This window comes from Drosophila mojavensis, unplaced genomic scaffold (genome assembly GCF_018153725.1).
Source record: "Drosophila mojavensis isolate 15081-1352.22 unplaced genomic scaffold, ASM1815372v1 contig_136, whole genome shotgun sequence".
Classification (NCBI taxonomy): domain Eukaryota; kingdom Metazoa; phylum Arthropoda; class Insecta; order Diptera; family Drosophilidae; genus Drosophila; species Drosophila mojavensis.
Genome location: NW_025318667.1, coordinates 22,845,241 through 22,870,582, shown reverse-complemented (window position 1 = coordinate 22,870,582; position 25,342 = coordinate 22,845,241). Strand labels below are relative to the sequence as shown.

General features: G+C 37.4%; 1 protein-coding gene across 4 annotated transcripts in view; it reads right to left on the bottom strand.

The window, feature by feature from the left end:
- LOC6584515 (dorsal-ventral patterning protein tolloid) overlaps window positions 1–25,342 on the bottom strand; it is a 107,372-nt gene that overhangs the window by 55,728 nt on the left and 26,302 nt on the right. For all 4 annotated transcript variants that reach the window (XM_032732235.2, XM_044009070.1, XM_044009072.1 and 1 more), the window contains one exon: window positions 9,756–9,952. In XM_032732235.2, coding sequence (XP_032588126.1) covers window positions 9,756–9,846 — 91 coding nt within the window. In that variant the 5' untranslated portion in view covers window positions 9,847–9,952. The remainder of the gene's footprint in view (window positions 1–9,755; window positions 9,953–25,342) is intronic.

Below are 25,342 nucleotides of genomic sequence, written 5' to 3'. Positions count from 1 at the left end.
TGGCTGGACTTGCTGCCACTGATGTGGCTGCCACCGACATGACTCCTGCTACTCCTGCTACTCCTGCTGCTGCTGCTGCTACCGCCACTTTAATTTGCGTGAAAGCGCAAAAAGATTTCAAAATTAAATCAGTGTGCGGCGGGGCAGACAACGTGCATACTCTCACTCTGGCCGCAGCGAGCTGCAATTGAAACCAGCGCAACGTGGCGCACTCAATGAATCTTGCCTCATGGCCTGTGCGACAGCGCGTGGCCCACCAAAGTCTACATGCGAATTTGATTACAATGCAGCGAACCTTTCACGTGCCAGCATGCGCGGCAAATGCAAATGCCCAGGCTTCGCGTTATCGAAACCCAACAGGTGGACCAGAAACATTAATTAGTCTGCAAAGGTGAGCAGCCAAAGCAGACGAGTCATTGCAATTGCGATTGCATGGCATTGCCACAGCTGCAATAGATTTTGAAATTGCACTTCACACAGAAACGGCTCAAAAGGGGAAATGCGTCGAAACAGGCATTTTAAATCAAATAAATAAATAATGAACTCTATAAAAATATAGATTTATATCTTCATATTATCTAGTTTAAAGTAAACGAGATTCTATCATATTCAGTAGTATATCCTGACAACAGTCAGGCAACGAATCGTTCTGCTCTATTTATTCCTGGCACATGCAAAATGCACAAATTCCTATTAGAAACATGGCACACGTGGGCGATTCCCGATTGGAATTCAATTCAATTGCTACACAGTCTGTGTCACGTGACTTGATTGTGTTTGTTTCGCAATATTTTTCAGACAAGTGCAGAATGCAATAAATTATGCAATATGCAATAGTGACACATTAAATGGTATGCATAGAATGAGTTATTGAGAAGATCCAACAGACTTAGTTTCTATTTAGGATATAGGATATAGGATATAGGATATAGGATATAGGATATAGGATATAAGATATAAGATATAAGATATAGGATATAGGATATAGGATATAGGATATAGGATATAGGATATAGGATATAGGATATAGGATATAGGATATAGGATATAGGATATAGGATATAGGTTATAGGATATAGGATATATAGGATATAGGATATAGGATATAGGATATAGGATATAGGATATAGGATATAGGATATAGGATATAGGATATAGGATATAGGATATAGGATATAGGATATAGGATATAGGATATAGGATATAGGATATAGGATATAGGATAAAGGATATAGGATATAGGATATAGGATATAGGATATAGGATATAGGATATAGGATATAGGATATAGGATATAGGATAAAGGATATAGGATATAGGATATAGGATATATGATATAGGATATAGGATATAGGATATAGGATATAGGATATAGGATATAGGATATAGGATATAGGATATAGGATATAGGATATAGGATATAGGATATAGGATATAGGATATAGGATATAGGATATAGGATATAGGATATAGGATATAGGATATAGGATATAGGATATAGGATATAGGATATAGGATATAGGATATAGGATATAGGATATAGGATATAGGATATAGGATATAGGATATAGGATATAGGATATAGGATATAGGATATAGGGATATAGGATATAGGATATAGGATATAGGATATAGGATATAGGATATAGGATATAGGATATAGGATATAGGATATAGGATATAGGATATAGGATATAGGATATAGGATATAGGATATAGGATATAGGATATAGGATATAGGATATAGGATATAGGATATAGGATAGAGGATATAGGATATAGGATATAGGATAGAGGATATAGGATATAGGATATAGGATATAGGATATAGGATATAGGATATAGGACTGATGTATATACAGCATCCGTCGCGTCTCCTTCTGTGCGCCTTTACTTAGCCTTAATTGTCAGCAATATTCAATGGTAACATATTATAGGGTATATATTGATACATCGATCTAGTTTAACAAGGTGAAAATAACAGAAGACTCTTGCTCACAGTATGATTATTCGGTTGACTTCTCAAATAGAGCAAGCCATGATTACAGGGTATTTACAGGCAGAGATTTCAAAGATAAAGTTCTCGTCTTATCAGCCCAATCACAACTCCTTTTGCCTACACATTAACTTCACCTTTCATGCGCAACTTAAAAACAAAGAAGAGAGAACTAGTGCCGCCAGAGCTAAGCCCAATTTGAAACTCGATTTACTTGAGCTAAATCGCTGTGAATGGCGATCAAATGTCAGGAAGCGCACACAGCTCATTTAGCAATATTTTGCAGTCAGTTTATGAAGCTGTCTCTCAATAAATAAGTGTGTGTGGACTTTGAAATTGATAAATAAAACGCAGGGCCAAGAATAATAGCTGCCAGGCCGGGCCGGGCCAGCAGCAGCAACACGACACAACGCGAGAGCTAAATGAAATCTGGGTGGAAGGGGAAAAAAAAAAACAAACAAACAAGAGTGAAGCAAAGAAAATATTACAGTGAACATGCTGCACGCAAGACAATGTCCACTGGCGCGGGGTAACACGAGGCGAGGGTGGACGACGAGAGGGGGAGAGAGGGGGGGGTGGAGATGTCGCGGGATGGACGCATTGTTGCCAACTTAGATTAAAAGTGATAGCCAGCAGCGTTCGCTGTGCGCCAATTGAGAAAGCAATCACAAAAACGCACTGAGGCTGACGCGCAATAGTCGGATACCAAGTACAGACTAGCAGATACCCTGCAAGTGCGACAAAAGCGTGAGGAACTAGCTGCATGGCCAGTGCATACCCTGCCAGGCGACAGCGCCAATGCATATATTGTAGATGCAAAAAGAGGCAAACGGAAATCCAAACATGACAGGCCAAAGCAAACTGAGAACGCGAACGGGTCCAACCATGGCTCTGGACATGGCTATATGAATGGAGCTAGGTATGGGATAAGCGACAAAAAGCGAGTGCAGGAGAAAAACAATTTATAATTGAAATCAGTGTCAAGACAACCACAACAACCACAGCAACAACTAAACTAACTGCCAACAAGCAGCAGCAAGAATGTTGCAACTGGACGGCAGCAGCACTTAAGTCTGCTTTGGATGCGCATTCTCGCTGCTGGAAATTAGAAGAAATTTATACATATATATATATACATTAAAACTAGAAAGAGAGCTAGAGAGAGAGAGAGAGAGAGAGAGGCTGAAAGAGTGGGTTTAACGGAACACAAATTAGCTAATGTTAAATAAAGCCAATTCTGTTAAAGCTGTGCGACGGCTGCGGTTAGGCAACGGCTGCAGCTGTACTCAGCACGTGGGGCACCGACCCAGGCACAGATACGAGCCCCCAGGGGCAATGGCAATGCGTCCCTTCTCAATTGGGTCAGCTCACATTTGGAGCAGAAATGGCAAACGGCAAGTGCGACGAGCCGCAGCGAAGGCATAAAATGGCCCGCCTTCAAAAATTTTGAGCTATCCTTAAATTTGTTGGCAACTCTTCTGCTTTAAGCCAGCTCTAAACGCTTTAAGTTCCATTAAATTAATTGTTAATTCTATAAAGCGGATGACGGACTCTCAGCTCCAAGCTCCTTTTTCCACAGAGCTCCCCCATCAATAATGTAAAAGAACATTTTCGCTTTGCGCATTTTCATTTTGTGCTAATGGGCAGCGAGACAAGACAATGCAAGACACGACAAGACAGGACAATGCAAAATTGATAGGCAATAATATGGCTTAGCTGCTAGTCTCTTTTTAAGTTGATCCACTCTTTAGCCAAATACCATATAATAGACTAAAAATCTTAATCTGGCTATAACAATGAGTTAAGGCTTGCAGATAGGAGTAGAATTAATTTTAAAGCGTAATTGATGATAATCTGTATTAATATGTATATTGATAGTAATCGATTATTTAATCATTTATCGTATGTATGTCTATTATAAGCATATACGACAAATAGATTTATATGTAAGTTTCAATTTGAAACTCGTTTATATATGATCGATAAATATCGATATATTGATCTATTAACTTCACAACTTATCTATATATTTAAATGTACATATCTGATGGATAGAGATGGAGATAAATAATGTGGCAGCTTGTCATTGCGTGCCAATGTTCAGTCCACCTCTGATAAGAGTTTACTAGAAATCGATAAATATCGACTTTAAACTATATGTTCCAATCATATTTTGCAAAACAGATGGACAAATAGGTACTACTACCTATCGATTTTATAACTGATTCCGTACCTAGCAGCTCCTAGAGAAGGTGAGTGGAGAATGTAGGGTCGCATATGCATATTCAATTAATTCACCTTCTGCAACTATTCAAGGTAGTTCTTTGTGTAAACTAATATTTTAAATATAAATCAATTATTTAATAACATAATACATTTTAATAAAAATAAACCGCAAAGGTACTTAATCCAGTTTAGTCGCCACAACTCATCGACTCAAACATATGAACTCATTTCTAGAGTTAAATGAGCCTTAACGCTGCGAGTTTATCAATCAATTAACCTAACAATAGAATGTCCATTAGCCAATTAAAATTTATGATGGTAATTAATACAAATCTATGCTGCAATTGTGAAGTTTATGAGGTTTGTATATATATATATATGTATATTCATACAAACACAACCACATACAGCCAAAGCCTTAAGCTAAATTCAAATATTACAGCTGAATCTTAATAACAAATTTAACTTTTGATTGACTCAATTCAACTAGCTTTTTAGTTTGTTTGCCGAATTTGCGAATCTAATTAATCGCCATGGCAAAGACACTCGCCACATTTCAATTTCATATAAATAAATAGCTGGTCGGGCCGGGCTTGGCTGGCTGAGTTGATTTCCAGAGGCGATGAACCGAATCTATTTATCCATAGGCCCTAATCCAGGCCCAAATCCAACTCATTATTATGCAATGCAATTTGATTAGCCTGTTGGCATTTTATTAATGCATATTTAAATTGAATTCGCCCCCTTTTCACTTTTATTTTTCTTTGCCTCCATCTTTTTTTTTTTTTTTTCTTCTTCTTGTTAGTTTTGCATATTCAATTTAATCCCAGGCAAGACATACAGCCCAACAGAACGTGAGCAGTGGACCTTTCGCATTTTCCTCTAGCTTTCCATTCATATACCTTGCCCCTCTGTGTTATCCAAGAATTCAAAATTATGCCGAATTCGGTACCATTTTTCATGCCAAAATGATTTAATTATTGGTGATGCGGAAGAAAAAAAATATTTAAAAAAAAAAAAAACATATATATATATAATTATATATAAGAAAAAAAAAAAAAATATTTATCAAAAAAAGCTGCAGTCATCTCAAGAATAAAATACCCTATAAAATGGAAAGGACTTTAAAGAGCTTTCCTTGTATGTAAATGTATTTGAAAAGAGACAAATATAGCTAGAGTGGGGTAGTGTTTAAAGTTGCTTTAAAATAAAATATTCTTAAAAAAAAATAATTAAATAAAAATAAAATATAAGTGATAAAATAAATAATTATAGAACAAAAATAATATTAAATTAGAATAAAATAAATATTAAATGATACATTTAGTTGCTTGAATATATAGAGGAAATATATACTAGAATTATAAGATAATATAAAAATAACAAAACTAGATACTACCCTGAACCAAACTGATAAAATTGCACATTTAGTATGGTTCAAATTTCAATTTCAATGTATTTAAAAATATAAATAATTTGAAACAATTAAACAAATTAACATCAATTGCGCGCACTGGAATCGAGCCCGAGAATTCTCGATCGAGCGTCACGCCGCTACTCACAACGTCTCCTCACTTTTCGAAGCTGCGTTGGCAAAACTGAAATAGATTCACTGCTGCAGCGCCATCTAGCAAAACTAAACCCAACTGACTGCTGATGTGATTCTAAGAATGTGCTAGAAACGCACGTGAGTTGCTACATACAGTTCAATAAAACTATTATACCCTGATTTCCCATTTTCAATGGGTTCAGGGTATATAAATATGCTCAAATAATACACAAATACAGTAAAATGAACGGCAGAAAATAAATAATATTTAATTAACATTTAAATGTGAAATAATTGATGTATAATTAATAAACAATTAATATATATAACTGTGTATTTAGATATTTAATTAGTAATTATAAATAAAATCAAGAATTATAACAAGTATTGCGAACAGAATCTGAGCAAACCAAATTTCTATATTTAAGGTTTTGCAGAAATAAAATTTTATAGCTGAGAAACTCAATAGAAGGTAGACAGTTGTTAACATATATATGTATATATATATAAATTGAATGTTTCCAAGAAAAAAAACGTTAGAGGCAGACATTTCAAATAAACGTAAGATTGGTATCTTAAGATGCTGTTTGGGTATAATTAGATCAGAGAAATTATAAGTTGAAGAAGAATTAGATGAAGTAGCATAAAATAATATTATAATAGGAGAGCATTCGTTATTTAAATCAAGCGTAACAGAGCTGGGAGTCAATTAAAATAGTTTCGAAGCATAATCATAAATAAGTATAATAATTAGTAGGAGTAACCTAGTAGGAGTAGTAGGAGTAGTAGCCTCCAGTTAGGAGTAATCAAGACTGTTACTTTTGTCAATAGTAGTTAGAAGTAACTGAAATTGTAGCAGCATAGAAGGATACGGAGTGGTATAAGTCGGACTGGCCTATATATTATATTAGCTGAAATTGTACTAATAGCAAAAATGTTAGTAATAACAGAAATAGTAGTAGTAGTACCAGAAACAGTAGTAGCATACCCTTTAAAAACATTAATTCCCTAATGGTCAGCATTTAAGAGCTTTTTCCAAAGACGAATAATCTTATAAATTCTGTATTGCTTTATTTCAATAATAGGCTTTTCAAATTTCTAGGGTATATTAAACATAACGCAATAAATTGAGTCTGTCCGAGAAGGCAAACAATTTCCTAGATGTATCTTCCATGATTTTCTTTGCTGCTGGCTGTTGTGTTTAGGTCGTGTTTATGGCATGTATTAATTTTCTGATTTGATGAACCATCAATAAGGGTGAGGATGAGGGTGAGGGCGAGGGTGAGGTCGCAGCCGACAGCTATTATCGTTATCCTGAAAATTCGATCTAGCACCTTCCTTCATCGACTCACAGTATCAACGGACAAATTTGTAGCCATGCCCAGAAGGCCGTTAAGTGGGCTTAATTGTTATGGCAACAGCTAAGTTGGGTGATGCCCCAAATATTGTAGTAAACATTAATGCCTACGCCAATTACGCATCTCGCCAAAAAATATTAAATTTCAGGCATCGAAAATGATTCCCACTTCAGCATTATATTATTGCATTTAACCTTTGCCTACGTGCACACCATTTCAACTAATTAACAAATTCGATGGAAGAAATAATAAACTTTTTGCTACAACTCCTGTTGCTCTATTTAAGGAATCCCTTTGATAATATAACCTCGACACAAACCCATTCGCATTGCGAACGTAAATGAAAATCATTTTTACTCCAATTACAATTATGTGAATGAATATGTGGCATGTGTATGAGAAGACATATGAAATTTGTGCATCATTTCGAAATGAGAAATAAGAAATAATCATCAAATGTGAGAACCGCAACTGAAAAGATATTAAAAACTTTTGCCATTTACCACCCGTTCGCAAAAAGAGTTGGTTGTTTGGTTGGTTGGTTTTGCATTGCAAACAGCAACCTAGTGTTTTTTTTTTTTTTTTTTTTTCTTATTTATGCTTGCTTAAATAAAGTTTAAAGTTTGTTTAGCTGGCAATGATTGCACGCTGCAGATGGCAAAGCTAAAGGTAAAGTTATGTGAACCGCTTTTGACTCTGATTTAGTCCGCTTGACTCTTCATGAATATGAATTTACCTTCCATAAATATCAGCTGCATCTGAAAGCGAGTATTTGGCAGTCGTACACATATGAGACAAATTGACTTTTTCAATCCGATGCCACACAGAGAGCAGCTGGTGAAATGAATCTTACTTTAAAAAAAAAAAAAAAAAAAAAAAAAAAAAAAATGCCAAAAAGAATAAGAAGAAAATTAAAATATGTGCAGCACAGAAGGATATGAAATTGATTTTGAAAAAGTGTGCTGTAGTCGAGTTTGCTCGACCACAAGATTCCCTTAAACCATCGAAGAACTTCTATTCTGCTTACTCTAGAAACAACATATGCACACACACACACATATGCGCTCTGCTAACTGCGCAGCGACTGCATTGGCCATATTATGAGAATTTAATTATTGAATGGATTTCTTTTGTAATTAAACTAGCAAAATATGATAATGATATTCATATGAGTATATCTACCAAATAATCTCAAATATTAGAACCAAATTGTTTTTGCAAATTCGGAGAGAAACTTGAAGACTCGCCCTTAAAAGAAGTGAGAGATAATTTAAAAAAAAATAATAATAATAACAATAATAAAATAAATAAATTTTATTACGATTTTAATCATCAACACTAAAACACTCAAACCTAGGGACAGACATGTTGCCTGATTTTGAATATATGTATATACTTTATAGAATCAGCGACACCTTCTTCAATCTGTCAAATACATTTCAACAAACCCAGTATACCCTGATCTCCTAGTTTCAATAGGTTCAATAACAATAATAAAAAAAAAAAAAAAACACAATTAATAATACAAAAAAAAAAAATAAAATAATAATAATATTAATAATAATCATAATACAAATAATAATCATAATAATAATAAAATTTCAATCACATCATGTGCGTAAATGAAACATGTGCGACAAGATTTTTATAACTTCAACTTCATATTGAGTATAGATTACATATATGTACATGTGTAAATACTATGTAGACATGTTATATATATAACATATATTATATAAAGTTATATCGCTTGAGCAAATAACTTGGCTGCTGGCCACATGCGACAATTTGGCAAGCGAAAAAAGTTTTTACTTTGCCGCGTGACCTTGACTGCAGTAAATGCAACTGTTAGCCATTTCAGTCACGCATACACAAACACGGGCTCAGGCGCGCACACACACACGCGTAAACAGCAACAAAAAAGTTGCTGGCAAAAGTTTTGAGTTGTTTTTATGTTCGATGCGAAAATGCGAGTCAATTAATTACAGGCCAGTGAGAAAATAAGTATACCAAGTTTTTTCTTCCCTTTGACTCTGACTCTCGCTCTCCTCTCCACCCTCTCCCTCTCCCACAGCAGTACGTGTTCGGTTGATTTCTTTATGTTGCCATTCAGCCTGCCATAAATAGAGCTACCGCCACGGCCATTTGAGCGCTACTTTTTTGGATGCCAAGCCAAAACCTCAAATAAAAATGTTTGTATATATATACATACATACATATATTTATATGTACACACATATATTTCTCTGCTGGCTTTTCGTCTTTTGTAGCAATTGGAGACATCAGCCATGTGCACAGCAAATGCTTTCAGTGTGGGTGTGTAGTTGCATAAATAAAGAGGATAAATGAAAGGCTAATGAGGTCAAGCGGGCAACAGCAATGGAATGTTTTATATTCGACACATTCACTTTTAGCTACGCTCGAGAGCCACTTATCTCAATTGTTGGTCTGTGAATCAGTGTATATATAAAAGAGAGAGAGAGAGAGAGAGAGAGAGAGAGAGAGAGAGAGAGAGAGATGTGTCTATGTGCTGTGACTGCTGATAAGAATCGGAGCTGTAGTTGTGTTAGTTTGTGTGTGTGTGTGTGTGTGTGTGTGTGCGTGTGTGTGTGTGTAGCACACTTACCATAAACAGTCTGGCCAGCAATTAGCAGCATTAGCAGCCAGCAGCTAAGCTGGCGCACAATTCCACATAACCATCTGCTATGACTCCTCATTTTGTGTTGCGGCTCCGAGCGACAGTCCCCGTTGTCTCTGTGTGCTATCAGCACCCGCTGCTGGCTCCGGTGGTCCAGAGGTCCACACCTGCACTTCCAGCCGTAACTGTAATGGAAAGCATTTATACAAAATGTTACAGATGCCAAATAGTATAGAAAACAAGCAACAACGTAACTGCAGACAAATAATATAGGAAGCTTGAATTTTACATCAATTTTATATGCATATTTACATTAAATTTATTTTTATATTTTTATTGCTCTAGCTTTATGGCTTCCTCGTTCTTTGTTGTCCTTCAGCTCTTTAAACTATTTTTATTTTATTTTTTTTATTTATTTTATTTTTTTTTTCCATAAATTTTATGTTCAATTTGTTTCATTGTTTGGTTATTCAACAGGTTTGAATGGCATAAGTACTTATAGACATACTCAAGGGTATTTACTCAACGAGCAGTTTGCTCAGCTTTTCACTCAAGCTTTTCGCTCAGTGTTTTTAAGTCTCTCATATACCTGCATTTTAAGTCTTTATAAAGATCGCATTACGTGCGATTTACTAAAAGTTTGTCAAGTGACGTAGCTCAGTTTAGCTTGGCTGCAACTTCTTAGTATAATGCAATTGATATTATAAACATTTTAAAATATTTCTTACAAAAATATTCAATATCTAAATATTTATTTTCATTCAAAATAAATTTGAAAGCTTGACTAGTTTAAATTCTTTTCATATAAATACATATAAATTCCTTTGCTCATGTTGCTGTTGCTTGAGCAGAGCTCAAGGTATTTTTGCTTAGCTGCATTCAAAATCAATAAACACCTTTAGTGTACCGTTATGGGAAACTGCATGAGAACAAAATACATCCATTAGCCAAAAAGCTTCAGCTGCAATGGCTAAGCTACCTGAACTGTTCGTTATCTAGTCGAGCCGAGCTTAAGTCCCTGAAATAAGCCTTCAGGCACTTCAATACTTCAATTAGTCAATCAGTCAGCCAGCAATATTTGCATGTAAACTAAAATAATTACATTCCATTCAGAATGACTTCAGATTAAATTTCTCACACACATAATTGATCTGTATTATAATTAATATCAATTATTGTTATGCAGAAATTCCATTTACTGCAAAACAATATTCACTACATGCAAGGCAACAAATTGCTAATGAAGACAAGGAACTTTTGTAAGAAATATTTGTACAAATTGAGGTACAGATATTTTCATTGGGTAAATAGTTTCAATACAGAAATAGAATATGCTAACGGCCATTGGCAATTTATACGGATTGGCATTGATTGTTTGAAATTTCAAATAACTTTCAGGGCGTAGCAATAGCTCATATTATTATTTAATAAAGGCAAACCCAAATAAGTTTGATTTCAATTGAAAAAAAAAAGAAAAATAACAATATTAAAATTTTTAATTTTTTATAAATTTTATAAATAAATAAAAATAAATTAGGTCCTTTAAATAAAAACTTAAAATGAAATTAAGCAACTTGTATATAATTTTTTTTTAATATTTATTTATATTTCTGCTTACATTTCATAATCAAACAATTCTATATATTTAAAAGGTTTTAAATAATATTAAGCAATTGGCACAATTTTTAATTTCTATATTACCTTTTTTTTTCATATATGTACTATATATATTTTTTTTCATATATATATATATATATATATATATATTTTTTAATATACGAAACATAAATTTGGCAGCCTTTCCCTGCAATACTTTCATTTGATTCAATACATATTTTGTAGTTCAAATTATTGTAGAGCTCAAAGTAAGCAGCGCTCCATCTAACACTCTATTTGAATAGAGTCTATAATCTATTGATTAGCTTTGAAAGAGTTTTGTATTAGCAAAAAGATATTCATGCTAACGATTGCTTGACTATGCTAATCTTTTTCTCTTAATATAAGCATAGTTAGAAACTAATCGTCATTGATGAGTGCTCTTGTTACAGCTCTTGCCTAGATTGACTATATGACTTGATTGATTCATGATCATTTCCTGAATGTCTTTATTGGAAAAAAATATATTTTTACTTAACATAAACCAAAACACTATAAAAATATTATATAATATTAATATTAATATTATAATACTCTACCAAGCCTAAGTCCTTAACAGCCAGTGATAGTATTAATTTCAACTATTCCCAATTACTACACAAAAGTAAATTTAAGTAGTTGAAGATTTAAATAAGCATTAAGAAAATATAAATCTGAAATATACTAGAAGCATTTGTTATTTAATAGCTGCATTTACTAAGCCATTTAGGCCAACTTAGCTGACTTGACGCCTTGAAGCCGTTAACAATCTGTGCTTGGTATCAACTTTCCTCTATAGTTTACTTAAGCCAACAGAAACTTTTGAAAAGCTTTGCACTTTGCTATTATCATAATTATTTGCTATTACATCACTTCAAAAAACATTTTTATTAAAACATGAAGCAATACAAATAAATATATACAAATATCGAAAAATTGGTGGTGTATGTTGACTTTTTTCCTTCACTGTATATATGTATGTTTGTATGTATATACCTATAGCCATAATGTGGACACATTTAGCCTTCACTTGACTTTCAATTTAGTCCCTTTTGTTTTGTGTGTGTGTGTGTGTGTTTCTATTTTTTAGCTTATTGCAGGGTCAGCTTTGGTCAAGGAGCGGTTTTAGTTATCCAAATGGATTGTGCGCCTATTTGTCTGGTGCTATGGAAATTGTGCGAGTACTTAACGCCACGAGCCGCTGTCGAAAGCAAGTGAAGCGCAAAAAATGCGAAAAACATGCACCCACACCGACAACCGCACAGCCACCATGGCAGAGACAGCAGACAGCAGACGGCAGACGGCAGACGGCAGGCATCAGGCATCCTGCCCGGCCACTATCCTTGAGGAACGCACAGTTGAGGCGTGTAATCAAAGTGTCTGATATCAAAGCAACAAAAGCGACAACGACAGCGACAGCGACAGCGACGAGGACAAAGTTATGCATAAATTTTGGACGCCAACTCGACTGAGCGCAAAATCAATACAGGAAATAAATTAGTTTCGGCTCAAAAGCCAAACGAGAAACAAAACAAAGTATATACAGAAATATATATATATATATATGTATATACACATATATGTACATACAGATGCCGATTGGTGTACCGATGCGGATGCGGCTGTGAATTCGAATTCGTTTTCGGGGTAGACGGATGCGAATTCCCACAAAAAGCAAAAAAAAAAAAAAAAAAAAATAAGAAGTAATAAAGGGCGACGCTGGTTCAGTAGGTGCCCCTGGTGGCATCCAGCAAATGACAATGTTTTGTAGCTGCTCCTCCTCCTCATCCTGCTACTGCTGCTGCTGCTGCTGTGGTCACCCCGCCAATTGTTTACCCAGCCCCAATTCGGCTTACAGCGAAATGGAGCGACTGGGGTCCGTCCGCCAGCACTAGAGCCTAATAATAGCCGCACATAAAATTTTATTAGCCAGAGCGTAACAATTCAATTGGGTCATGCTTTATGGCGCCACTAGCCGCATTTTAAAACCAGCCAGTGATGTGGGTCAAGCTTCAGGTGTCGCGTTCACCTGTCACCTATCACCCGACACCCGCCACCCGCCACCCGATACTCGGCACTGCCGCGACAGAAGTCAACAAAATAGGTGAAGTTGCCCAATAAACTTAAATTTCATTTCAATTCAAGAGCTGATTAGTGACACTCTCAGGCGGGAATGGACTACATATAAATACATACATATATATTGCACAATATAAACAAGCAATCAACAAGATATCACCACTACCAACTGTACTCGCACCCTCACGAATAGCTCGAGAGAGTCGGATATACCTATTACATTTACTGGCTCGTTTCATCACAATATTGATGTAGTCTCATCTACACGCATAAACAAGTCTAGTTTTATATCTCATCATCCATATATATGTATATGTATATACATATACACCGTGTCGTAAATCAATGAAAACTTTGGCAAAATTCCAGGAATTGAGCTTCGAATTGCTTTCGCCTCTACCGCAACCGGCTCTGAAACCTGGTCCCCAGTGACTTTTGCCTGCTCTCAAATCTGAAGAGAATGCTTGCTGGATAGGATTCAGCGCAGATGGAGTGGTAATCGCCAAAATTGAGAGCTATTTTTAGGCTAGAGACAAGGCGTACTATAAAACGAAACCAGGTTTATGATATAATAATATCAAAATATTATAAAACTGCTCTGAAAGAAGGCAACTTTAATTTTAACTTTAATTTAGATAAAGAAGAGAGAGAGAAAGCTGCACAAATTGATTAAGTTTAATTGAAAATTATTTTAAAACAGAGTCGGTTTAGAGAATATATACATAGGGCTATCCATATTCGACGGACCCATCTGGCATGCCTGTTATTTTTCTTTGTTAAAAAAATAACCTGGAGCCATCGAATATGGGCCCTGTATTCGGGAGCACCAGATCTTCGTTTTACTCCATTATCTCCCTAGAGTTTTACAATCACATGCTTAGACTATCTACTAATTTGAACTAAGTACTTGTTAGAGTTAGAAAGGGTTTCAAGCTGACGCCTTCTTAGCCTTCAGCTGGGTCTGGCTAACAGAGCAAGGTACAAAACAAAAATGTAAATGTTATGGCTAATGCTCTGCCTTCTGCTCTTTGATGCATTGCACATTCCAATTGCTCCATTCATTAAGTAACTCATGCAAGTTGCATTTTGCTTTGGCGCTGCTCTTTTGAGCTCCTCCTGGAGTAGGTTAAGCTGCTTTAATGCCACATCCTGGCCATTTATCGACTCCTGCTGCTGCTCCACTAATCTGTGGCAAAGCAACTTATGTGCTGTTAAGCTCTGATCATAACAATTATCATAAACATATGCTACAAGCTCCATATATGTACTTATACACATATATATTCATATCCAGATGCAGATATGCAGCCCCATCAATTTAGCGTAACCTATGCTTATGTTCCATGTCTTGTTGCCTTGTCTTGGAGCCTTAACCGAGCATAACTGTCGTGTTCTTTATATAGCGACGGCGACACCGCAGCAGCCATAAAGTGTCGTAAAGTGCATTAGAGCGCACTTGACACAACACACATACTAACACACACACACACCCGCACACACACACATACACAGACAGTTACACACTGCAGAAGAAAAGAAAAAGCAGGAAATCAGCAAGTGAAACAAAAGCAATTCAGTGCCTGCCCTTGAAAGCTGGTAAAGAAATGCTATGCATAAATATTCAAGCGCCCACACGAGCCACCAGTGTCTGCACCACCGGCAGCAGTGGTAGCAGCAACCACTATAAACGACTTACACCTTCGGGCTCGCTCGATAGCCGAGGGGAAGGGGGAATGCGGCTCCCCAAGGGGGGCGGGCGTCGCTGATTCTGCATACTTTATGCCATTTGTGATTGTTTATTATTGCGACACACAGCGCAGACACCGATGCTGGGGTTAGGTAAAGGGGCGGGGGCGGGGGCGGGGGCGTTGACTGAGGCGTTTGCGGGTCTCTCTGGTTCTTTGGGTGCAAAAGAGTTCCAGCTGCCAAAGCAGAAGCAAAAGCAAAAGCAAAAGCAAAACCATTTAAATGCCTGGGAACATTTATTGGCGTGTTTTACGCGCCATAAACTGAAATTCATAAACATTTTATGCACTACATGTGTAAATGTGTGCACGTCCACCTCGGCACTGTATGGGCCTCTCCTGGTCACGCCGGAGCAACAGACCCCACTCAGAGTCCCCCACACCCCCCTCCCTAAACACTCCTCGACTGGCTGCAAGCTGCAAGCTGCAAGCTGCAGCTGCATACGTGAGCAGGTCACAAGCAGAGGCATATTTTTAGCCATTAGCCTAAAGAACCGAACAATAAAAACAAATTGCATATAAAGCAGCTGAACGCGACTAACGAGTGCTCTAACGTGCGATAATATTTATGCGCCAAAAGCAACAACACTTACAGATAAATATTTTTTGATGTGCCACGCCTATAGGGGCGTAACATATGATATATGCGTCTGTCTGTGGGGAAGCTTAGCTATGATCTAACTGCATCTCCAGATGATTTAGCTCTAAGGCCGTGCATGATGGAGTTATATATGTGTGGTGTGTGGGCGTGGTCTAAGACTGATTGATTGTTGCTCTAAATGAATATGATCTAGGCTGGTATATGCAATATATCTTGAGAGTCCAGCTTGGAAATATGGACGGTAGATAGAAGTGTAGGTAGATAGGTCAATATATGTATCTTTGTACAGATAGAGGAATAGAAAGAAGGAGAAATACACAAGTAAATAGAATGATAGAGACACAAATACATATAGGTATAGGCGGATAAAGAGATAATTATATGTAGAGGTAAATAAATAGAAAAAAGATGGATCAATGTATCGATCGATCGATGGTAAGATAAGGCGAGAAAGAGAGAAAAAGAGAGAGAATATATCGGTCGATATACATATGTATTAATCGGTGTAGAGACAGATGGATGAATAAACAGAGAGCAGTTTCTATGGATAGGTAAATTGATATAGCGATAGTTCGATAGATACATATAACGGTCGATAAATAAATAGACTGATCCATAGATATACAAATAGATAAATAGATACACAGATACAGCTTTAGAAAGATGTAACAAATCAAGGGCCATAAATTCAGGTTGGAGACTGGTTTTTATCCACTTCAAAAAAGCAATACGTGTAATCTTATTCAAAAATTCAAAAACAATTCAATTTGGTTTTGTTATAAGCATTTCTGGCTATCAGAATCTCTGGGAGGTGAAGAAAAGATCTGCAAGTTAGTTGGGTAACATTTACCAGCCAAAAGCCAAGCTCGTTTCGTAAGCTCCCAAGAGAAGTTTCCTGCACTAGCGCAATAAGCTTACATAAGGTCTTACAATAATCTCTGTAAATTGCCTGACATTCATACAGCCAGACCTAGTTGTCCATCCATTTGCATTGCACAAAATCAATTCACTTTTATTTACAAGCTGTAAAGCGTCTCTCATCAAATCAAACAGTTGCATTAAACGACTATCGCAGCACTATCGATCACTCGGTTGTCAAGTGACAAGTTATCGATCAATTTGCCACCACAAACTGACAATTGCAGCGCATATGCTCGCCGCTGCAAACGATTTGTAAACTTGCTTTTCGGCTGCTGCTGCTGCTGCTGCTGCCCCCTGCCAACCAACCAACAGCAGCAGCAGCAACAAAAAAAGGTAACATACTTATGGGCGCAATGCTGCAGGCATTGCGAAAATGCGACATAAAAATTCATTTTATAGCTTTGCGTTTTTATTGCCGCCAGGCATTGTTTCTATAGCCGCAGTCATTCGGTAATTGTTACAAGCGTTGCTCCTGCTGCTACAACTTTTGCTGGGAGCTCCTGCTGGTGTTGTTGCTGCTCCTGCTGCTGTTGTTGCTGCTGCTGCTGCTTCCCGCTGTTGCGCATACGCCGCGTGTTCCTCATGCATATGCAAACAACGCAAAAGGCACTCGTGATCCGCTAAAAAGCGGCAAGTGGCAAGTGGCAAGTGGCATCCGAGAGTGCGTGCGTGTGTGCCACGTAATGATAAGCGCATTTAAGGCTTGACTGGCTTCAACTTCCATTTGGTGTTGGCCAACAATATTAGCCCACTTCACATAGCCGGCCATCTGGCATTTGGCCTTTAGCTCAGCTTGGCCATATTCGATATCAATTTTCAGCTGCCAACGACACGATAATTGCTCCCAGATTTTTCTCTCACAAGGTCAAACGAGCCGAACAACATTTATTTATTATGCACCTGTCCAGGCAGCATCGTCTTGCCATTCCTGTTGTTTACTTTATTTATTTATTTATTTTATTTTTTTTTTCTTTGTTTTTGCCAATTCATTGGGCAGCCGCCATGAAAATTCTGTTTTCATTTCCAATTATTATTTTTATGTGCATTCATTGTCTCGCCTTTGCCGAAAAGCCGTATACTGAATCAGCAGAACGTCTCAAGTGCCCTTCAATGTACTTGATTAATTTGATCAACTGGCAGACGGTCGGCCCATGCCATGGCTATTGGCCACGGCTACGGCCACGGCCACGCCCACGCCCATTCACCTACCCATGCCCACGCTCAATCTATCCCAATTACCTTGCTTATATTAACAACTGGCAGGCGTGCCCCACTTTCCACTCTCCACTTTCCACTTTCTACTTTGCTTTTTCCACTTTCTCGGCTTCTAGAGGCCTTCGCAGCCGCATGACTTCATGCGATGCTTACGTGTCGCATCTGTGGGCTGAATGGAATTGAAACAAATTTGAACATGGCCCTGTCCATTGCCGACTGCCGCAGCAATTTTCCTCTTATATGCTCGCATCTACATAAAGCTACAACAACAACAACAGCAGCAACACGACAAATCAGAATCTCAGTTGGTAACAGTGTTGAGAAAGAGAGCGAGAGTGAGTGAGTGAGAGAGAGAGAGAGTGAGTGAGTGAGTGAAAGAGCGCCTAGCCTGTGCTAAACCATATCAGTGACGGTTGTCAGTCCAACGTCAACTGCACAGTGGGGCGAAGTGTGCAGAAAGCTTGTGTAATTCAATTATTAAATCCATTTGAAGAGCAGTTGAATAAAATGAATTTGACTCTGATCAAAGTGATTTAAAATTTGCAGTTTTATTGTGCAAATTGAATAGTTGTAAATCTACATACATATATCATATCTTTACTTTAAGAATTACTCAATAAGTGAGCTTCTTTACTGCTGAAAAAGGAGTCAAGAGACTTTAAGGATGTACGATAAACTGAATACAAATTCTCATGACTAAATTTGTCGAATGAGGCGGCGCCCTGCCTACAAAATCTCAACAGGATGGCAACACCAGTTTAAGAATAAGAATGTTTGAGATCAACATTGATGGAGTAAAGTTATACACGCTGGTGATTAAAAGAAGTTTAAATAATCACAGTGTTTTAAAGTTGCTTAAGTTGAGTCATGATATTCTCAGTACTAAGTTCATTACTTTCATAATCTATTAATTATAAGCAAACATAAGATGTGTTACATTCATATCTCTCTAGCTTATATAAGAAAAATTGAAAGATAATAGAAAAATGTATATAAGAAAAATTAATTAGTCTAGTTTATATGTTTAGGAGTTATATGTATTTCATTAAGACAAATTTCAGCGTTTGAGTATTACTTGCTGTACTACGGGAACTATAATATCTTTACGTTCTTTTTAATACATATCACAAAATATATATACTTTTACATATCCAGGCATAAGGAAAGCAATTCAACAGTAATAGCTTTATAAGTTTATTTTTTGTTTTTTTTGTTCAAATGTCTATAAAAGATATAATATTAATTGTAATTAAAAAAGTGTGAATGTTGAATTGTAGATTGAAAAATCACCTTTCCGATGAGGTATATATCTATAAAGTATATTTAGCATAGGAAAGAAAAAAGTTGAAAAAGAAAAAAACCGAATATTAAAGCTATTCACTGTATTTAATTATAATTCATATTGATGAATCATTAGAATCTCAACAACTCAAGCCGAATCGACTTGTATGAATCTTCATCCCAACTATTTGCTACTATAATACTATGTGGATAAGGACTAAACAAAAGTTGTACATTTTTAAGTTGATGCTACATAAAAGAAATCATGAACAACTAATTGCATATTATTGCAATCAAAAGCTATCTCTAAGTAAATTAGCTGCTAAAATCTTGCTCTAGTATGGTCACCCTAAGTATATGTCTATATATAAATATATGCAAAGAGCTATAGACCCGCAAGTCAAGAGTCAAGCACAGAGCGTGTATAGGTCGGCTTATTTGATTGTGTGAACCACTGTGTGTTTAAGAGGCGTTGAAATTAGCTCTCCTCCTGCTCTCGCCGCGCAGTGTCCTGCGTCAGCTTCGTCGCCGCCAGTTCAAGTGGCGCTAGATAAATGCTGAATTCGTGTCTGGCGAGCGCCCAACACATTATTCGATGGGTGGCCTCTGTGTGTGTGTGTGTGAGTGCGTGTATGTGTAGGTGGTTAGAGTGGGATGGCATTTGGCAACGCCCTCGGTTGCCGCGTTGGCAACACGCTTTAGTGCACATTAAGACTTGTTTACGAATTTGCTTGTAACATGAAATTAATTTGTAAATTTAAAAGGTTGCCCAATGGGGCGCCATCAGCCAGCAGCCGCAGTGGATCACGGCTAGGTAATAAAGATAACAGTGTGATGGTGGTGACGGTGGTGATGGTGGTGACGGTGGTGACGGTGGTGATGGTGGTGACGGTGGTGCTGCTGCCATCACCGTACACTGCACGTAATTTTTTAATTATTTGCCCAAGGTCCAACGACATTGTGACTGAGTGAACCCCGAATCAAGCAAATTCTATTTGATAGAATTCAAAATTCATTTTTCTTTCAATCCGAATGATTGACTTTGACTTTAAGCGAACTCTTCATATCAATGGGCAAAGCTCTCTCAATTGCCATTAATCAGGGAGTCAATGTGATTGGAGCTCATTCAAATCACAAATGCGAAATACATAGATTTGTGAAATTTCCTTGAAGCGCGCCCGGCGCGTCAACAAAGGCGTCAATGCGACTTTAAATCTTTTATGCCTACAACTTCATCATCATCATCAGCCGAGCTGAGTTTGATTTCTGCAGCTTGTCCTGATTTAAATGAAATTCAAAGCCGCGCGACGGCTCATACTTGGTTGGCATTTTGGCAACTTCCGGCTTTGTTGGTTGGCCAACTTTCCGGCTTGTACAGCACTGAAATCTACGGACTAAGTACAAGTTTATGTTGCCTTAGCGCGCGCCTGTCGCTTCATTAAAAGCGACTCACGACTCACAATGAGGGTGCGGTATGAGGCGCAGGATGGCGCGAGGATTGGGGCTGGGTGTTGGCGCTGCTGCTACGGCTGCTGCTGCTGCTGTGTCGGAGTCTCTCTTTAAAGCCTTTGCCCATTTATCAAGCGAAGGCCAAGTTTGCGTGTGCCGTGCATAAAAACTAACTACATGCCGTCAAGTTTTTGCTGCTGCTGCTTAAGCTACTTAAAGCGAACTTAAAACATGAAACAAATCCCCAACGAACGCCCTATGGGTGCATGGGGACTGCGATGGGGGGCGGGCGGGACGTGTGACAGGCATCTTCAAACTGCCTGATGTGCAAGTAAATTTGGAGTGTGTTCGAGTCTGTTCACTGAACATAGCCAGCCATCCACTCCCCGCCCAAATGAATATTCCATAATAAAATGCATTCACATTCACCTTTCGAGTCAAGCAGCAGCTCCCCACCCTCCCTGCCTGCATCTCTCCACCTAGCTCACCTGCATTGTCATGCTCTCTTATTTCCCATAGATATAAAATATGATGGCCTGCTGATAATCTGACGCTGATCGCTTCTTCCTTCCACCTGCCAGCAATGACAGTGCAGCTGCATGAGCCGGCATCTATGCAGCAGCTGCTGCATGTGCAACGCACAATCCTGCATAGCTTCATTTTGGAAATACTCGATTTCGCCTTGATGAAAGCCAATGCTACACCAAGTAGCCAAGCAATTGCTTTTGAGGAGAATTGCTCAGCTGCTCGTTCAAATCTCAAGCTAAGGGTTGATATAGCCATCCATTGCATAAAAGTATCGTTTTCGTATCGAAAATATTGCTCGATATTCGATAACGATTCACTTAGCAGATAGTTGAAACGGCACTTGTGCGTTGATTGAGCATTAAATGCGAATTTGTGGAATTTCTTGCATATTTACAAATAAAAAATAAATAAATTTTCTCGCTCACTGTAAAATCCAAAATATTTCTTTGTCAAATTATTATAATTATTTTTGAAGACTGAATCTGAAGAATTGCTAACTAGTATAACTAATAACAAGTGCTTATTTAATTTGTTATGTTTACTAATTACTAATAACTAGTATTTAATTTGTTAATTATTGAATTTATTTTAATTTATTTTTTATCTATTATATTTTTTGTTTTATTTTACATATATTTTTTTATATATATAATTTTTTTTTTTTAATTTCTAAAAATGTTTTTTATAGTTAAGTATTTAATTAGGTTATTATTGAATATCTATTTGATTTATTTTTTATATATTTTATTATTGTATATTTTTAAAATTAATATATTTTCATTAGTTTAGTATTTATTATTTTTTAAAACGTTTGCAATAGCCCAATACTTTTGTAATAATTTATTGTTCATTTTCAAGAGAAAACATCATTTAGAGCCAAAAGTCTTGCAGTTTTATTTTAACTCCATTAATTCAGAACCATTTCTAAGAAATAGTTCCTAAGTCTTATAGGAGTTCACTAAGTTAAGTAGGGATATTCCCTCTCACATGACCCGAAGCACTATGATCTACGCCTTTATGATGCTCTCCAAGTAGACTCTATTTACAGCAAAACAATGCTGATATCTCTCTGTCTGTTTATCTCCCTCTCTCTCTCTCTTTCTCAATCCCTCTCTCTCTCTCCCTCTCTCTCTATCTCTCTATCTCTCTCACTCACTCTCTCACTCTCTCACTCTCTCTCTCTCTCTCTCTCTCTCTTAATCCCTCTCTCTCTCCCCCTTTGCTTTATTCCTTTCAATTTCAAGAGTCCTATATACACGCACAAACTCATTTGCAGCTGTTCACTCTCCTCGGGGCTTTCAATCTTGCGAGGCCACAAATTACAAAAGGCTGAAAGTACAAATAGATTTTTGCCACCAACTACAAATGACTCATAATTGTCACATAAACTGAGCTCCTGTACTGTGCACCCATTACCGTCCCCTCTCTCCCTCCATCACTCTCTCTCTCTCTCTCTCTCTCTCTCTCTCTCTCTCTCTCTCTCTCTCTCTCTCTCTGTCTCACTCACTCGCTTACACTGGCTAACACACGTTGACTTTTGTTCCGAGTCAACAACGTGGAATGGCTAAGGCCGACCACTAGGCAGCCAAAAGGCCCCTAAAAGGCGGCAGCAGCGTGAAAAATTCATTTAAGCAGTCGGTAAACTGCCATACGATATATCATAGAGCCCTAGCAAAAGCGGAGGCCGGATTCCGGCAAGAAGACGAACAAAAACAAAAAACAAAAAAAAAAACAAGAGCTAGCAAAAAGAAATAAAAGGATTTGGCCAGCAGCCATGGTGGGGCGCCAGGTTCCCAGCAGTCATGTGCTCAGGTCCTTGTGGCTAGGCGCGTGTTTGGTTCATAAATCATTAGACTCGATTGTGTGTCCAACACGTTCTTGTGGGCGACTGTATAAGTGTGCGTGTGTGTGTGTGTGTAGGACAGTGAGGCATACTACATACTTTGCTGCCCTGGCACACACTAAATTAATAAAGCATTTGCTATCAGCACCGTTTGCCCCCAAAAAAATACATGAAGACAAACAAAAAAACAAAAAACAAAAAATTATATAGCCCCAAGCTGGCCATGCCAACTTCAAAAAAAAGATAATAAGCAATGAATTATCCTACACGCAACGAGTATCAAAATTAACCTGCCTGCACACACACACAAACACACACATAGCTGCATGTGTATGTGTGTGTGTTTGCTGAGTAAAATTTATCGCACGATATGCCTGACGCTGAAAGTTGTAATTTTTCATGAGCACACACACACACACACACTCATACATACAGAGAGAGATAGAGTGAGATAGAGAGCGTAACGAGATTTGAGTTGACGACAAAACTGGCAACTGAAGATGTTGCCCGCCCTTGATTTTAAATCCAACAATTTCAGCAATTTGCTACTCTTTTAATATACAAACTAAACATTTGTGGTAACAGAAGAGATTATATATATAGTTGGTTATAAATCAATAAAGATGTTATACAGCAATCTATGATTGATCTACAGCTAATGGCAAAGCAAAGATCTCGGCAGGCTAGATCGACTAAAGGGAAATTTCCGAGGTAGATCTTAATTATAATATGGTATATATTTTTAAAGAATTTTCATTTATCTATTAATTTTTTTTTTATACTAATATATATAGTAGAATCCCGATAATTCAAAATGGCAAGGGAATTAGTTTTTTTTTTTTTTTTTCGATTTACACAGAAATTTAAATCATCGAGAATTATTTCTTTCATTTTTTTCGATTTATCGTGATTTTCGATTTAACGGGGTACGAAAACAAATGAGACTACTCTACGAGAGGAATAGCTAGACTATGAGATCCCCCTGAGCCCATTGAAGAACAGTTATTTTCAAAATCCAAAAAGGAAACAATGGGTTCAGGTATAAACAAAATAAATAATATTAGTAAATAAACACCGAATTCTACTTGCAAATAAAAAGAAAAATAATAATAATAATAATAATAATAATAATAATATTAAGAAGACACGCAAAAATGTAAATTGATAAATAAACAAGAACTAAGCATCAATTAATTAGTAATTCAATTAAATTTAATCTCTTGAATAAGCTGCACTCTAATGAGTCTATCGAGTTTCTGCTCTGCCCTCAAGCTTTTCAAACTTCATTCACAAACTTAGTCTCAGAATCCAGTTTCAACTACATTTGCTCTGCGCACTCATGTCTTATCCATCAGGTGTGCATGTCTGTGTCTGCGTGTGTGAACTGTAAGTACTTCATGAAAGGATAAGCTGCTTTTGTTTTTGTTCGCAGCACGCGGCACATTATGCAAGATTAATTTGTGATGTCGTTATAAATAAAACCTCAAGCATTTTATAACTCGTTCCAAATGATGACTGCGCAATTCGACTGCCACTCACCGAGGCTATACCCTGTAAATTTTATTTTGAACAGAAATTGCTTTTTGATTCCTCTTATTTAAATGATTTCTTTGTTACAATCACTCAATCAGTTCCAACTCCAACTCCAACTGTTTTTCACTCAGTGTAGAGCATTAGCTAGTCGTGTATACTCTCGCCCCACTGCCGAGCATTAGTCACTTATTCTTGCAGTGACCGCGCGTGGGTCCGTCCCAGTTGTCCCATACAAATGCTCAACATTCTATGTGGCGTTCGTTCTGGTTTTGTCGACATTGCGGTCTGTTAGGTAATATGTGGCGTTTACGGATGATGCGAGCAGCGGAAATGAGGGCAACGATGGGTGTGGCAAGGGGTAGGGATGGGAAGGGCTGCGGTGGGGGCAGAGGTTGTCAATGGCCAACGGCATGACCAAAGAATAATGTTGCATTTTATTTCTCTCGACAGTAATTCGCGCACGGAACGCGTTTTGTTCACATAATCGGATTTACAGTCAGCAGCAGCAGTAGCAGGGGTACCAGCAGGAGCAGCAGCAGCAGTAGCAGGGGTAACAGCAGCAGCAGTAGCAGGGGTAGCAGCAGCAGCAGGAGCAGCAGCAGCAACAGGAGCAGCAACAGTGGGGACAACATCACACATAGATGCTCACACACCCACACACACATGCTCACACACAGTAGTCACAATTTGCCGTGTGACTGAGAAGTCGCAGTTATTTTTTACTCCTTTATCGCTAAGTGACACA